The 14,947-nt window shown below is 45.2% G+C and overlaps 1 protein-coding gene across 1 annotated transcript; it reads left to right on the top strand.

Moving 5' to 3' along the window:
- The first annotated feature begins 2,707 nt into the window (after window positions 1–2,707).
- NIPA2 (NIPA magnesium transporter 2) lies at window positions 2,708–13,071 on the top strand. Its single transcript, XM_084261092.1, has 7 exons — window positions 2,708–2,760; window positions 7,547–7,607; window positions 7,940–8,162; window positions 9,787–9,843; window positions 10,576–10,666; window positions 11,206–11,366; window positions 12,088–13,071. The coding sequence occupies exons 3-7, from the start codon at window positions 8,024–8,026 to the stop codon at window positions 12,723–12,725; spliced, it is 1,086 nt and encodes a 361-aa protein (XP_084117218.1). The 5' UTR covers window positions 2,708–2,760; window positions 7,547–7,607; window positions 7,940–8,023; the 3' UTR covers window positions 12,726–13,071.
- The last annotated feature ends 1,876 nt before the right edge of the window (window positions 13,072–14,947 follow it).

The raw sequence follows: 14,947 nt of genomic DNA, 5'->3' as shown, positions 1-14,947 counted from the left end.
GCGCCGGGGAAGGGAGACGGGCAGGCTACGGGCACGTGACAGGAGGCAGGCCGGGGGCCGGGCCGCGCCACGCCCCTTCCGGCGGGCGCTGCCGGAATCGCCGGGAAGGGGACGGCCGGGCCCGGGAAGCTGCCCGCCCTCGCCTTCTGCCGCCGCCGCCCGCCGCGCCCCGCTGCTGGTGTATCCCCCACCCTCTCCCCTCCCCTCATGGCGGTGGAGCGCGCGGGCACCGGCCCCTCCCACCGCCCGCTCCGGCCTCCCCCTCCCCACTCTCCTCCTCTTTGTCCTGGCGCGGCGGCGGCCGCGGGGCCCCTCCCGACGGGGATGTGAGGGGCGGCGACCGTAGGTAAGCGGGAAGGGGCGGGCTGGCCCGCCGGGGGCGAGGGGGCCTTGCCGGCCGCGGGCGGGCGGGCGGGCGGGCTGAGGGGCGGTGGCGGGTGCGGCCGGCCCCTCGGAGGGCGGGCTGAGTGCGAAGGGCGGGCGGTGGTTGGGGGCGCCCGGGGCGGGGGCGGGCGGGGCCTGCGGGCAGGAGGCGCGTCCCCGCCCCCGCGTGCGGCCTCGGCCCGCCCGGCCGGATCGAGGGCCCGGCCGCGGGGAGGGGCCCTGCCCTCACCTCTGAGCCGGCCCCGGGGCCCCGGCGTTGTTCCAGCTGCTCGTTACCTTCCTGATGCCGCCTCGGGAGCGTCTGTGCCGGGGTGCCTGCTTTCCCGCCTCGGCTTCCCCTCTCTCCCCGGCCCCAGCCGCGCAAGGCCCGTGCTGTTCGGCGCTGCGGGAGGCGCCGCGGGTGAGGAGGGAGCAGGCCGGGGCGAGGAGGGCTGCGCCTTGCGGGCGGTGGTTGCGGGGCTGCCGCGGCAGCGGGCGTTCGGCCTGCCTGCAGAAGCCCCGGGAGAGCTTTGCCGCGTTGCTCTCTCCGGAGAGGGGAACTTGGCGTGGTTTGTGCTCCGGAGGCCAAAATTTAAGAAACATCCCGATTAATATTTTTCTTTAAAGGTTCTCGAACTGGACGGAACTGGCAAGTTACAGTGTGCTGGTTCTGCTGGAGCTCTCGTACCCTTAATGGAGTGTGCAGCTGTGTTAATTAGGGAGCTAAACCGGTTTGCCTTCAGGTTGGCTCAGGGGCGACTTTGATTCGAGATTCCGGGTTGTGTCCCTTGGTTCCAGGGTAACTTCGGAGGAACTAAAGAGCCCTGGCTGTGCCTCGGTTTGAGGTGGAAAAAAAACCCATTTTAGCTTTGGGTTGTAGTCCAGAATGATGATTTGTGTTTATTCTTTTACTCTGAGGGTATAGGCTGGGTCTGACTCTTTAGTCCTTGGCTTCTTTTTCTGATCTTTTTTATATGCTGGTCAACTTTCACCATTTTCTGGCAATATTTTAATTTACTTTTTATTTGGTGTATAATAAATGTGACTCACCGTGCCTTTCTGAATGCCTTTGACGTGCCTCATTGTATAGTTAGGGCTTTTTTTTCCCCTGAAAGTTAACAAGTTCATTGGTAGGAAATGATTGCGTAAGTTGTCTTTGGGATCGTTGTGTTTAGAATTCTCTGCCACCCTAGTTCTGCTTTCGTTAAAGTTACTAATTTTCAGGATAAAGTCCCAACAAATAGGAAGCATGGTATAACCCACTTTCCATGTCAAAGGAAAAGCAGTGGCTAATGTCTAGATTTGACTTTGAACTTAATTGGGTTAGCTTGAATTTGAAACTGCCCATCTTAAATGCTAAAGGTACTTAAGTGAACCTGTGCTGGTGACTCATCCTACTGAGAGTGGAGCTAGTGTACTAGGTGCAGCAGAGATAAAGCAAGTCATGTCATCTACTCTTACCTTGAGTCTATTTTGATAGACTTGTAGGAAATAGAGTCAGTACTATATCAGCTCTAAAGCACCATCTGTAGTTTGCATTTAATGAATAGCACTGTGTTTCATTGAAGACACTTTATAGATTTCTGTGAAAATGTTTTAATCAAAGGTCATTTTAAAGAAGAGAGTAACTACAAAGAGCAAATGCAAAGAATAAAGTGTACAGAAATTTTTCCTGTGGCATTTTTCCTGTTTTCTCCCAGGCTGTTAAAATGGAATGCTTGTTGCTTTTGCTTTATGAATTGAAGTCTGCTATAAAGGATAAATTTCCCAGCAGTTTAAGTACAATTTTTAAAATAGGCAACTTTAGAATTGTTAACATTTTGCTTCCTGAGTGCTTGCCATACATATAATTACAGCCACTAGCACATCTTTATAAATAATGTTTTTTTGGCCTTGCCTGTGTCATTTGTAAATAATTGTCTGAGTTTGTAGACTAGACTCATTTAACTTTGACAAAGATGGAAAACTATCTGTATTGGGGCAGATTCACAGTACAAAATTGGAGGTACTCTCTCTGAAGTGATATATACTGAACCTCTGGGTACCCTATGTGTGCAGCTCAGCCTTTTCTTATTTTAAAGAACATTTTGGGTCACCAGTTAGTTCCTTTCACAAGTGAAAGGCAGAGGGCTGAAATAACTAATGTTTCAAGTGAGACATGCCCCCTTGGTTATTCCAGTGGTTTTAAAAGAAAAATCCTCTCCATTTTTAAAGCACAGCTAAGCCAACATACAGTCTAATGTGTCTTGCAGGAAAATGAGATTAACTTGAAATGATGGACATATTTTTTAGTGGAATTTTTAAAATGCTAATTAATATTATTTTTAACTTGTGTTTTAGAAACGTAATATTGACACATTTAAGAAGTGAAAGCCTCTGGATTTTGGAACAAAATTGGTATGTATGATGAACCTTTGAAAAGCTCATCACTGAACATTTACATTTTTTTTTTTTCTTAGGAGTGTTTCTGTTTCCTGTGGTTCTGTGCCTGTGGAAAGGGAGAAGGGAGCACATAATAGTCATTATGTATTTGTTAAAAGCAACTTGTTGATTCAACCCCTTTTTCTTCCATTAAATGCTTTATGGCTGGGAGGGCATTAAATAGGTGCTCTGTTTCAATGTTAGAAACATAAAACCACTCATGGAGCTCTTGTAAATAAGCAGAATTGAAAATAAAATACCACAGAATAGTTCAAAAGGTGCTGTATGACAGTACTTGGAATAACTATTACTAATACCTTGTCAAAACAGACCTTTGTTGAAAAATTCTTCCGTGTGAGTCATGTTTGAATCTTGTGTGGTTCAGTATTGGTGATCTGGCTGAAAGGACACAGGGAAGGGTTGCCAGTGTACAAACTCAGGTGGATGCATTGAGGAAGCATTTCTGAAAGAGATGCTCTTTTTATAAGAGCACATTAAGGTTGCCACACCCAGGCAGGAATAATTTGCTGTGAAAATAGAGTTTAGAGAACAGTAGTTCTGTAGAAAAGAACTTAGAGGCTAGATTTCTGGGGAAGTTGACAACTCAACACTAGGTGACTGCTCAGGAAGAAAACCACCCGATTTGGATTGTATGGAAAGAAGTAAAGTCTGCCACTGTATTGAGGAAGTAATGGTAACAACTGAAATACTGCCTGTGGCTTTGGGAGTTGCACTCATTAAAAAAACCCTCCATGGGCTGCTGGGAAAGGACCCAGAGGGTGGCACAGCAGGAAGCACCAAACACTGGACTTTTACAGTAATACAAAGATGTGGGTGCAAAGATAGAGACTTGTGTCTTGTATTCCAAGTCCAGAGTGAACAAACGTAGCGGGCTTTTATCCTCAAAGTGCACATCTAGAGGAAGATCATTAAATAATGAGAGCTCCTCACAGCATCCAAGCATGGCTGCAGTGCTTGTGGGGCTTTGTATTTCTTGTAACAAGCTTGGCTGAATCTTCTGTGGTGAGGAGCAGCAGTGCATGATGCTGTACATGGCAGAGGGGAGAAGTGGCCTGTTAATGTCTTTTTTACCTTAGTGACACTCTCCTGTTCATAGTTAAGAACGAGTTTTAGACAAGAGAAACTTGAAGTCTAGTCTTTAATTGTTCTGCCTATGTTTAGATGACTCCTAGGAGAAAATACTGTCTACTTAACCCCTCAGGGCTGGTGGCCGAGTAGACAAACTTGGAACAATCCACCATGCTTACTTTCACTGAGTGTAATTACTGTGGAAGTGATGCTAATTTTCTTTGGCTGATAATGCCCTTATACTTAGTTACATTTGTCTGGTTTTAAATGTAAAATATTATGTCACCTCATCTCATGGCACCAATTCTACTATTTCAGAATATTTAGAGAGTGTATTTGTTACAATAAAGATAAAACATTTTGGACAGTGTGTGTGCTGCTTTTGGGACAAAAGGACTTTTGAGCAGAGAGAGAAAGAAGTGTTGCCATGTGGTTTAGACCAGAGAGCCTGTAACTTGCCAGCATTTGTGATATTTCTCTGTTATATCTTCAAAATAAGGAAACAAACTTTGTAGCTGATCTGGTCCCACAGGTTTTGGTTTTTTTCAGAAAGTTTTTTCTTTGCCTCTCCCTGTCTGATAACCTTTAAAATCAACATACATTCCCTGTGTTGTCTGTCATAGTGTTGCACACTCAGTTATGACTCATGATACTAGATGATCCACTGACAGTTCATAAATGGGTGGTTCTTTGAGGCATTTTAAATGTAGCTTCTGTGGTTTCCATCTCTGAAATCAGTGGCAAACTGATATTCCTCCATGAAACTGCTAGTCTTGGATGGATGAAATATTCTTTGTGTGAAAATCAGCTGTGAACTCAATTAAAGAACCTTCGTAGAACCACACCAAATACAACTGAACCCCCTGCCAGCTTTGTTTAGCTCCTGCATTTTCTGGCTTCTCTCCTGTTTATAACTTAGTGGCTCTGGCTGCAGGAATGAAACAGCTTTGGCACATCCCTGGATGTGTTTAAAAAAGGGTAGATGAGGTACTTAGGGATATGGTTTAGCTTAGGAGGGGAATGGTTGGACCTGATGATCTCAAGGGTCTTTTACAAACTTGTGATTCTGTGATCTCACAATTGAAACGTGAGAGGAGTATTTATTCCACTGCTCATTTCATGTCGTTTTCTTATTCCCAAAGGCAGTAGGTCCTGTTGATGATGTTTACAAGGGCACGTTGGTTCCTCTTCCTTTACTCTTGGGGTTAGAATTAAACTACTGATTTCCTGAAATCCGTAAAACTTGCTGTGCCTGCTGTTGCTTTGACTTTGCAGCTACACGTGTCAGTTCTACACGTGCAAATTACACCTGCACTGTATGCAAAGTGGACCACATTTCTTCAGGGGAAACTTGGGTTCATCATGACTGTGCAGCAGAAATGGTCATCAAGTTTAAACATCTGTACAAACCTTAGCTGGAAGCATAGCTCCCCAACCCAAGCAGAAATTGGACTGGCCATGTCTATGGGGACAAATAAAAAGAAGAGCTAGTGGTAATTTATGTGAAGAAGTGGTGGAGATTTGAGTTGTTTACACACTTAAAGTGGCTGGCAGGGGATCAAAAACTGGGAGTTGAGGGAGAGTAGAACTACTGGTTTCGCAGTTAGCATCTTTAGGGTGTTTTTAAATCTAAATTCAGAAAATTACCTGTTAGCTTGCAAGTTTTCCTCATTCTTCTGCAATCAGATTCTTCCTCTATTCAAAAGAAAAGCAGCCTGTGCTTCTCCCTTGTCTCTGAAAGGCAGTGGGTGGAAGATGTCAGGATGGGACTAACTGATGCTCTTTACCTCTGTCAGAAATGTTTTTGTGTAGCTGAAGCTAGGCAAGTCAGGGAGATAGAGAATGGGGGGGGGGGGGGGAAACAGTGGTTCTGTTTTAGTAAAAAGCTACATTAGTAAAACTACCCTCATCAGTAATAAAACTGGAGCAGCAGCTGTCAAAAACACTGGTAGAACAGAAAAGCTCAGCACAAGACGTGTGTGTCCTGGCCCCCCAGGGTGATACTATACCAGTATCATGTTTTATACCAGCTGGAGCTTGAAGAACTCTCTTAGCTTGATTACCTGACCTGTGTGACTTGTGACTGCCAGAAAAAGTGGTACCGACAACACCTGCAAAAGTCTCTGTATGTTGTTTCCTCACATTAAAAAAATGCTTTTACTTTTTGAGGGACTGGGAGCCTTGCCCTGAATGCAAGACCAGGGAAATATTTGGTGGAGTTAGCGAGGTGGCTTGTTCTGGTCTGTGTCCCATGCTAATGGTTTGTCATTTTTGGTCTTGTCAGACAGGTGGTTTTGTATCTTGCAAGAATCTACTCAAGTTTATTTTTAAAAATTACTAGAAGATGAAAGCTGACCCTTGCAGTTCACGTATTTCTTTTTTTTTCCCTACAAAATAAGATTTTTAAAACTGCTATGCAAGGATTAAGGGAAGAGGATTTGAGAATTTTGAAGTGTGGATCTTGCAGCAGTTTGAATAGTGCCATGTTGAGTGCTCATTAACTGGGACTGTTTTCCTGCACCTTTTCCCAGCCCAGCTGGATGCAAAGAAGAGGATCTGTGTCCAGTTCTAATGTCCTGTAGCTTTCTGTCAGTTTTTCCTAGGGATGTAGCACATTAATCAAAGTGTGAAGCAAGATCATAGGGTGAAAGGTTGTATTGGGAGGGTTAAACAGTTGGACCTGTGAGTTGCCGGGATGGTACATGGTTTTATGTAGTCCTGGGCCCCAGTGGGTGCGTCTGTCTCTGCCAGAGCCTGGGCATGCAAGAGGTGCTTGATATTGCAGCGTCCTGACACCAGTGTTGTGCTGCTGCCCTGCCCCATCATTAAAGCTGTAGAATTCAGATTCTAATAAGCAATAAGCTAAAAACATTATATTCTCTCCTTTTCTTTGTTCCCTCTTCCTTTAAAATCAAAAACTTGTTAATGCAACTTAAATTACATGCCATGCTTTTGAATATCTGGAAAGCAATTGTTAGAGAACCAAATGCTTGTCTTGCTGCATCTATGATTGGCCTTCCCAGGAAATTTACTTTTTTATCCTTATATCTAAATATGTTTTCTTCCTTTAGAAGAGTTCTCTGTACTGTCATAGTTATCGGTTGTGAAATCAAAATCTAAAAATAATTTTAATTTTCCTTTGTGCTATAAGGTTTATCACCTTGAGTCTGTTTTGAGCTCTTTCCTGGTTTAAAATTTTAGACAGATACCTTAAATTCAAATTCTTTTGGGTTAGATGGAATCTACAATATCCTCATTGTGACATGTAACAGCAGAAGATGTGTACTGAAATAGGTTCTTGTTGAGCTAGAGGTTGAACATATAAAATCTTGATTTCTAGTCAAAAATTTAGTATCTTCCATGAAGCTGTTGTTGAAGGTCTTACCTAACTAAATTTGGAGTGTTACTTAACAGGCTAGGTGAAAGCCTTTCAACTGTAAACTCCTAATTGTTACTGTAGCTAAGCAGAAAAGGTGCTTCATTCAGGTATGGGGAACTCACTGTAAAACAAATCAACAAACAGATGCCTTGTTTCTTTTCCAGATTTCCCTGCTTGTAGGAGAGTAAGTGCATGTGTGTACATGAGCATGTCTGTACATCTCAGGCTTGTTGGTGTTGGGGAAATCACTATATAATTAAATGTCTGTTCTAATCTTCTGGTTTGTTTTTCTAGTGAGTTTACATGGAAGAAATGTTGTGGCTGTTCTCAAACTCTCTTCCAAACTGATTTCAATGTAAGTGTTTGATCAGCGTTGTCAGTTACGTGGTATGCCAGCCATAGATATGTGTAATGACTTAATGACAAGAAAAATAAATCATAGACCTTTAGGTTTTCCTTAACATTTCTCAAAGCACCCGTTTCAGTTGTATGTCAGGTCAGAAGCCCTTCCTTCTGTGTGTTAGTCACTCCTCTGTGATTCAAGCTTACACAGGCTTCAAAGATTGCCTTTTCTTTGGCCTTTCTTTTTATGCTCATAGCAGAGGACCAGTCACATGAGCTGTTGAGGACTGTCCTGCACAGCGTGTGTTTCTGCCAGGGTGACTCTGTTGTGTTTACTCTGCCCAGGTCTCAGTGGTGTGTGGTCTGGTGTTGAGTAACAGAAGTTCTGCTGTTCACTGCTCGATGTGACGGTCGGGAGGAGCTTACGAGATGAGCCAGACTCGTGGGAAATATGACTTCTGCATTGGCCTGGTGCTGGCTATGAGCTCCAGCGTCTTCATCGGAGGCAGCTTCATCCTGAAGAAGAAGGGCCTTCTCCGGTTAGCCAGGAAGGGCTCCATGAGAGCAGGTAAGGACACCTGCAGGAAACCTGCTGACGTTCAAGCTTTGCCCTTGAATGGGAGATGGGTAAACTTGTGATCTTGTTCTGACTCTTTCTGCTTGTGACAGGTCTGTGAAACCTGAAACATACACCCGATGGGTTTTTTCTCTGCTCTCAGAGACACCTAACTCTGCATGTGATAGGCACTACTTAATCTGTGTGTAATGCCCTCTAGGGACACTTTTGGAACAATTCCTTCACTTGTCAGTTAAATTTGAATTGTACTTGCAAATTGACCTTGTAACCAGCACTTGCTTAACTATATTCCTGAATGAGTGACTTTAAGATAGCGTTATCTGTGTTTGAGTGCTGGGAGATTGTTTTAGAACATGCAGTGATCATGTGTAACAAGCTGTGTCCCTCAGGGGTTTGTACTGGAACCAGTGCTATTCATTATCTTCACCAGTGACACCGACCATGGCACTGAGTGTTGCTTCAGCAGGTTTGCTGGTGGCACTGGTGCAGTTGGTGCACTAGAGGGAAGGGATGCCATCCAGAGGGACCTTGGCAGGCAGGTCTGTGTGGACTGTGTGAAGTTCAGCAAGACCAAGTGCAAGGTCCTGCACATGGGACAGGGCAATCCCAAACACAACCACAGGCTGGGCAGAGAATGGATTGGGAGCAGCCCTGAGGAGAAGGACTTGGGGGTGGTGGTAGACAAGAAGTACGACATGAGGCGTCTGTGCGTTTGTAGCCCAGAAAGCCAACCGTGTCCTGGGCTGCGCTGATACCAGTGTGTCCACCAGGTGGAGGGAGGTGATTCTGCCCCTCTGCTCTGCTCTGGTGAGACCCCACCTGCAATACTGTGTCCAACTCCGAGGTCACCAGTATAGGAAAAGCATGGACCTGTTGAAGCAAGTCCAGAGAAGGGCCATGATGATGGTCAGAGGGCTGGAGCACCTGTCCAATGAAGACAGGCTGAGAGAGTTGGACTACTTCAGCCTGGAGAAGAGAAGGCTCCAGGGAGACCTTACAGCCGCCTAATTTGAGGGCTTAAAAGAAGAAAGGTAGAAACTTCTCCCCAGGGCCTGTGGTGCCCAGGACAAGGAGCAATGTTTTTTAACTGAGATGCAGCATCCTTAGGTGATTCACATGGTTGAATCTGAATATTTTTAATATAGTGCCTGACATCTCTGCTTCCAAAAGATGGTTGGGATACATAATTCATGCTCCCCATTTTGGAATGGGAAGGCATGACTGCATTTCACATGTTTGTGTAATCAACCACATAAGCATTGCACAGTTCCCACAAAGTAGCACTCTCCTTAGAGACAGAAGTTGGCTCCTCATGTCATTATGAGGAGTTGAGAACGTTTTTCAGGATAATGTGGGTATGGTCATCGGTGCCACTTCTGATACAGAAGAAGAAAAGGAGCTTGTTTCCACAGTAGGCTGTAGGAGACACATGTGCATCAGAAATGTGGAGATCTTTGAGTCCCTCTAGCTATGAAGCCCAAGTATCAAAAGGTTGTCTGTGTTAATTTTAAGGGCAGGGGCTGCAAAAGTTACTTTGGTGATGCTATTGGTGACAGGGCTTTCTTCTTGTCAATGTATGTTTTTACTGAAGTGTCAAACATTCTTTCAATTTCAGGTCAAGGTGGTCATGCATACCTTAAGGAGTGGCTGTGGTGGGCTGGACTTCTATCAAGTAAGCATCAAAATTAACATCTGCATTCTATAATCCAAGTAAATAGCTATGCCACAGGTGGCAGCAGCAGGTACAGAAAAGGAGCAGGGTAGGGGTTGTACAGTGTATGGTACTGGTGTCTGGTGAGGCAGTGGGTGGAGCTCTGGATTTCAGTATCATTTCTCCCACACCACAAGTTGTTTCATTCCTTTAACTGCCCTCTTGGGGCAGTGGAACTCGGGGGGCTTCGGCCTTCCTCTGCCTCTTGCTAGCATCTGCATTGGGGTTTGTGTCCTCATGGAGGGGTGCTTAGGTGCACAGGATTCTTCAGAGGGAAGCCTATTTTGGGGTAATGTTGTCTGTTTTCTGATGTCTTTTGTTTTCACTGCTGAAACACTGCACACTGTCTGTGTTCAGGTACCTGTGGATTAATGTATGCCTTGCCCTGTGCTCTGCTGTTGCAGGTGTCTCCATGCAGAAGTAGTTCATGACTCAAGTTGGCAGGCTGGGGACCTGCAACACAGACACTGAAACAAAACACCTTCTGATTTGACCGAGTTAATACCTGTTGTAGTACCCTAGCCTGCTTTTAAGATATAGTAAGGCTGGTGTGTGTGGGGTGTGTTCTGTTAGCTGAAGGCTGTAATTAGAGTTTTCCCTTGTTTCCTTCCTGCACAGTTGTGCCTACAAGAACACTTGCACTGTTAATACAGCCTAATGACTCCTTTGTTTCTCACTGTTGTTACTCCGCAGTGGGAGCTGGCGAAGTAGCAAACTTTGCTGCCTATGCCTTTGCACCAGCGACGTTAGTGACTCCTCTAGGAGCTCTCAGTGTTCTTGTAAGGTAAGAAACACTAACAGAAAGCAGTGTGACTTTGGAGAGAGAAGTGGAATACCTACTTAGAAATGAGTCGCTGAATTATGCCATAAGTGTGGTTTGTTTTTGTAACTGTACCAAACGCCTCTTATAAGCATCAGGAGTAACTTTTAAGTTGCTCCAGCCATGAAGGGCTGATGGTCTAAAAGTAGCAAGGCATCCACACCTTGATCTGTGAAAAGCTGTACAGCCTTCTGCATTTCACAGGCGTGTTGCATGGTGTCTTAATGCCTTACGAAAGATTTTTGTCTTGTAAAAAATGGATTTTACAGGTGCTTGGATGCAGAGGGTTTGGGGAGGCAGCTTAAAAAAGGGGTTCTGGGGAAAGATGCCAAATATTAACGGGTAGTTTCACCTATAGCAAATATCTTGAGATAGAAAATCATTCAATGTAGCTATTTTTATGCTCCACTTTGTGTATGCAAGTGACCTGTACAGGCAAAGCGACCTGGATGAGTTATTACTAATTCTGTGCTTGCTGATGCTTTTTTTTTCTCCCCTCTTAGTGCCATTCTGTCATCCTTCTTTTTAAATGAAAAACTCAATCTCCATGGAAAAATAGGGTGTTTGCTAAGTATACTGGGATCAACAGTGATGGTAATTCACGCTCCACAAGAGGAGGAGGTAGAAACCTTGAATGAAATGTCCCATAAACTAGGTGATCCAGGTAAGAAAAGCGATGGCTTGATATGTAAGCAGCCCACCACTTCTGCATTATAGTTTCACTGCTGCTGCTTTCAAGCTGCAGGAAGATAGCCCTTGTCTGCTTGCCTACAGATTTGAATCCTATGACATAATTCCATAGGGAGCTTTGCAAGGTAGCCAGCTTGCCTGGCTGTGAGCAGGGTGCCTTAATGTGGACTGTGAAGTGACACAACTTGTATAAATTTTAACAGAAGTGTGTGCTGAGGTTGGTGTCAGCTGAGGAGTGTAAGCCTAGCTCCTGTCCTCACAGGGATGATGAGGCACTCCCAAATACCCATCTGCTAAATACTGTAGATGCACAAAGCCAGTTCCCAGGTGAAGCACAGAGTCGCCAGCACAGAGATTAAAAAGCTGATTTGAAGGAATGAGCAGACTGTTGAAAATCATACCTCCCTAAACCCTTCAGCCACCAGCTTGTGTCCAGGGGCACCTGCACCTCAGTGAGTCCGTGTGTAAGGTGATCCAGCAATCTAATCCTGTAGTCACCTGGCTGGAAGACTGGAGAGGGTAATACGGGGTGCCAGAGCTTCATGAGTGGTTTGAGCTGGGGAAGTAATGAGAAACATCCTGAACTCTTCTGTTTAAGCCATTGTCAACATGCAAAGTTTTCTCAGTACCTCTGGTGTGCTTTTGATAGTGCACATAAATAACAAGATGTTATTCTTTCTTTCCTCCAACCACAGGTTTTGTTGTCTTTGCGACTGTTGTTGTCATTGTGTCTTTAATTCTCATATTTGTGGTGGGACCTCGCCACGGACAGACCAACATTCTGGTGTACATAACTATTTGCTCTGTCATTGGAGCGTTATCGGTCTCCTGTGTGAAAGGTTTGGGCATCGCTATCAAGGAACTTTTTGCAGGAAAACCAGTGCTGAAACATCCCTTGTCTTGGATTCTGCTGCTAAGCCTTATTGTCTGTGTCAGCACGCAGATCAACTATTTGAACAGGGCTCTGGATATATTCAACACTTCGATAGTGACTCCAATATACTACGTAATCTTCACAACATCTGTTTTAACTTGTTCTGCCATCCTTTTCAAGGAATGGCAACACATGGCGGCCGATGACATCATTGGCACCTTCAGTGGCTTCCTGACTATTATTGTGGGGATCTTTTTATTGCATGCCTTCAAAGATGTTAACTTCACCCTGGCAAACCTGCCCGTCTCTTTGCGGAAGGACGACAGAGCAGCCAACGGCGCTTTGCTGAGCTCCTACGACTGCTTCAATCACGACGAGGAAAGCTCTACCTGCGTGGGGGAAATGCAATCCACAGAGAACCTCGCAGCCAGGAGGAATGGAAGTCTGTCGGCCTTCTGAAAAATATCTACATGTTACTTAAAAGACCAGTGCTGTAACTCTGGATTTAGGGGTTGGGTTTTTTTTCCTGCTGTGAAATGTCTGAGCTTGTCTGGGAAATCATGTACTTTGGACAGTATGTGTAGACAATCGTTAATTTTTAATTTCGATTAGTCTGGGTAAAGAACACTGAAGGGGGGGGGGTATTTGCCTTATTTTTACTTTAATACTAAAATAACCTCAGACCACAGTTGGGTATGTTGCTTAAGTTATGCATCAGTACCTTTCATTTCATTCTTCTGTTTTAAGATGTATTGCACTAATGACAATTTTATCAAAAATAAATCGCTTTATTTCTGCATTGGTGGTAAAAAGACTGCGGTGAACTTGGATCCTTTGTCCTCGTGCCCTGGCTGAACACCACGTGACTCTGCACATGTGTCACCAGGAGCTGCTCTAGAGACCAACTGGGACAGGGAAAGCAACAAACCATGTGCAGCTCATCCTTTCAGAAGGTTTTTTGCTAAAGCTGTGGGCTAAAAACGCCCACAGAACACAACTGGCAGCACTGACAACCTGCTCTGCCCCTGCCACACCAGCTAATGCAGGAGGACGGAGGGGAGTTGCTCACAGTAGCCAAAAAGCTACTCCCTCTGCTGTACAACTGGTTGGGCTCTGGCTGGTCGCCAGATGGTGCTGCCCTGGCTCTGTGCTTTTGGTGTTACAGCCTGAACTCACAGAATTGCAGTTTTGGGGACAGCAACGCGGTTACTGGCTGTGACCTTTAGTGGCAGTCTTTCATCCTGTCAGAAATGTCACCATAGCCTGAAGGGGGGGGTGAGGTAGAAAATAAAAATCAGTCACACTCTTTTAATGAAAGCACATCTGCTGTAGCTGGGAAGGTTTGACCTTACCTGGGACAGAGGCGAGCAGCTACTGCTGTAGGTTGTCGGGTTAAGAGCATAAGATTATTACTAAGCCAAAAAAAAAAGCTCCCACCTCTGAAACTAACTCTGCTGCCTTCTTTTAGCATGTGTCATACACACAGGAGAGGCCACCAAGGTGTCAAGCAAGTAAATTCTGGTTGAAGAATGGGATTTGAACTTTTACCTAATTTTAAGGAACACTAGAGAATGCATTTCCCCCCCCCCCCAACACCTGGGCAACCAAGCACAGAGTAACAGGGAGTGGTAGGGAAGAATCTGCGGGGGGAGTCACTGAATCCCTGGTGGCCACTTCCAGCACCAAAGCACTGGCCTAACCAAGGAGCAGGTGACAGGTTCCTGCAGTGACATGTCACTTGGTGGTGTGATGATAGGGCACTCAGGCCTCCAGCCCCACTGGCTTTGATGAGAAGTAACTGAGGAAGTATAAGCACCTTGCTGCATTGCTCCTTATAGGCAGAAGCAGTCAATGCCAGGGGAAGATGTTTTAGCTGCCAGCTAAAAATCCTGTTGGGGGGAAAAAGTACCCTATGTTTGAAAGATACGGAACCAAAACCTCGCAGGACTCATGTCTGAGTGCTCAACCTCACACTAAAGAGAAGAAAGTGATCAAGTGTGTGTTAATGTGATGGTTTTAGGATAGTAGAGACCAGTTTGCTTGCTGCTACCAGTTAACTGGTAAGGATTGGGATAGTTCTTAACACACACACACACACACACACAAAAAAAAATCAGGCTTCATTAATTAGCCATTTCTGCACCACAGTGCCCAGCCAAAGCCCCAGGTGTGTGGGACGTACCCCTAAACCAATGATTGTCTCCACAAATTAAGAAAGTAAGTTAGTTGTTCATCCCCTTTATTTCCCTCCTGTTCATTCCCTTGAAGCAGGAGGAAACATTTGGTTGACTAGACGTTGTCTTTGCACAGTCCTGTGAAGGCCAAAAAACAACCCCAAAATGTTTCTTAAAGAAAGCTGTCTTGTAAAAGGAATCCTGCAAGGAGATGGCATAACAAAACCCAAGTGTTCCCTACATCTGCCTTGTACTCACCGAGATGCACGGAGACTCCAGAATGGCAGCTCTCAAGCCCAGGGCTCATCATTTGAGGATTTTTTTTCAGCTGTTTTCCTGGGAAAACCTGCTATAGTGGAAATTTGCTGAAAGCTTGCCTGGCAAATCTCTGTCCTCTCCTTTACTGAGGAACTTCAGTTAATTTCTTGCCTCAAAATCCATTTCCCTGCCACTCCAGTACCTAACACATCACTGTGTACCTCTCCTCTGTCAGAGGCACATTTCTAC

Source organism: Gallinula chloropus, assembly GCF_964237585.1.
Source record: "Gallinula chloropus genome assembly, chromosome: 1".
Taxonomy (NCBI): domain Eukaryota; kingdom Metazoa; phylum Chordata; class Aves; order Gruiformes; family Rallidae; genus Gallinula; species Gallinula chloropus.
This window is presented reverse-complemented; position numbering and strand designations above follow the sequence as displayed.

Bases quoted from the DNA above. Each gene is read 5' to 3' on its own strand.
- NIPA2 (XM_084261092.1), top strand. From the start codon at position 8,024: ATGAGCCAGACTCGTGGGAAATATGACTTCTGCATTGGCCTGGTGCTG. The intron at 9,844-10,575 runs GTAAGCATCAAA...GTTACTCCGCAG, and splicing joins GTGGGCTGGACTTCTATCAA to TGGGAGCTGGCGAAGTAGCA. The intron at 10,667-11,205 runs GTAAGAAACACT...CTCCCCTCTTAG, and splicing joins GCTCTCAGTGTTCTTGTAAG to TGCCATTCTGTCATCCTTCT.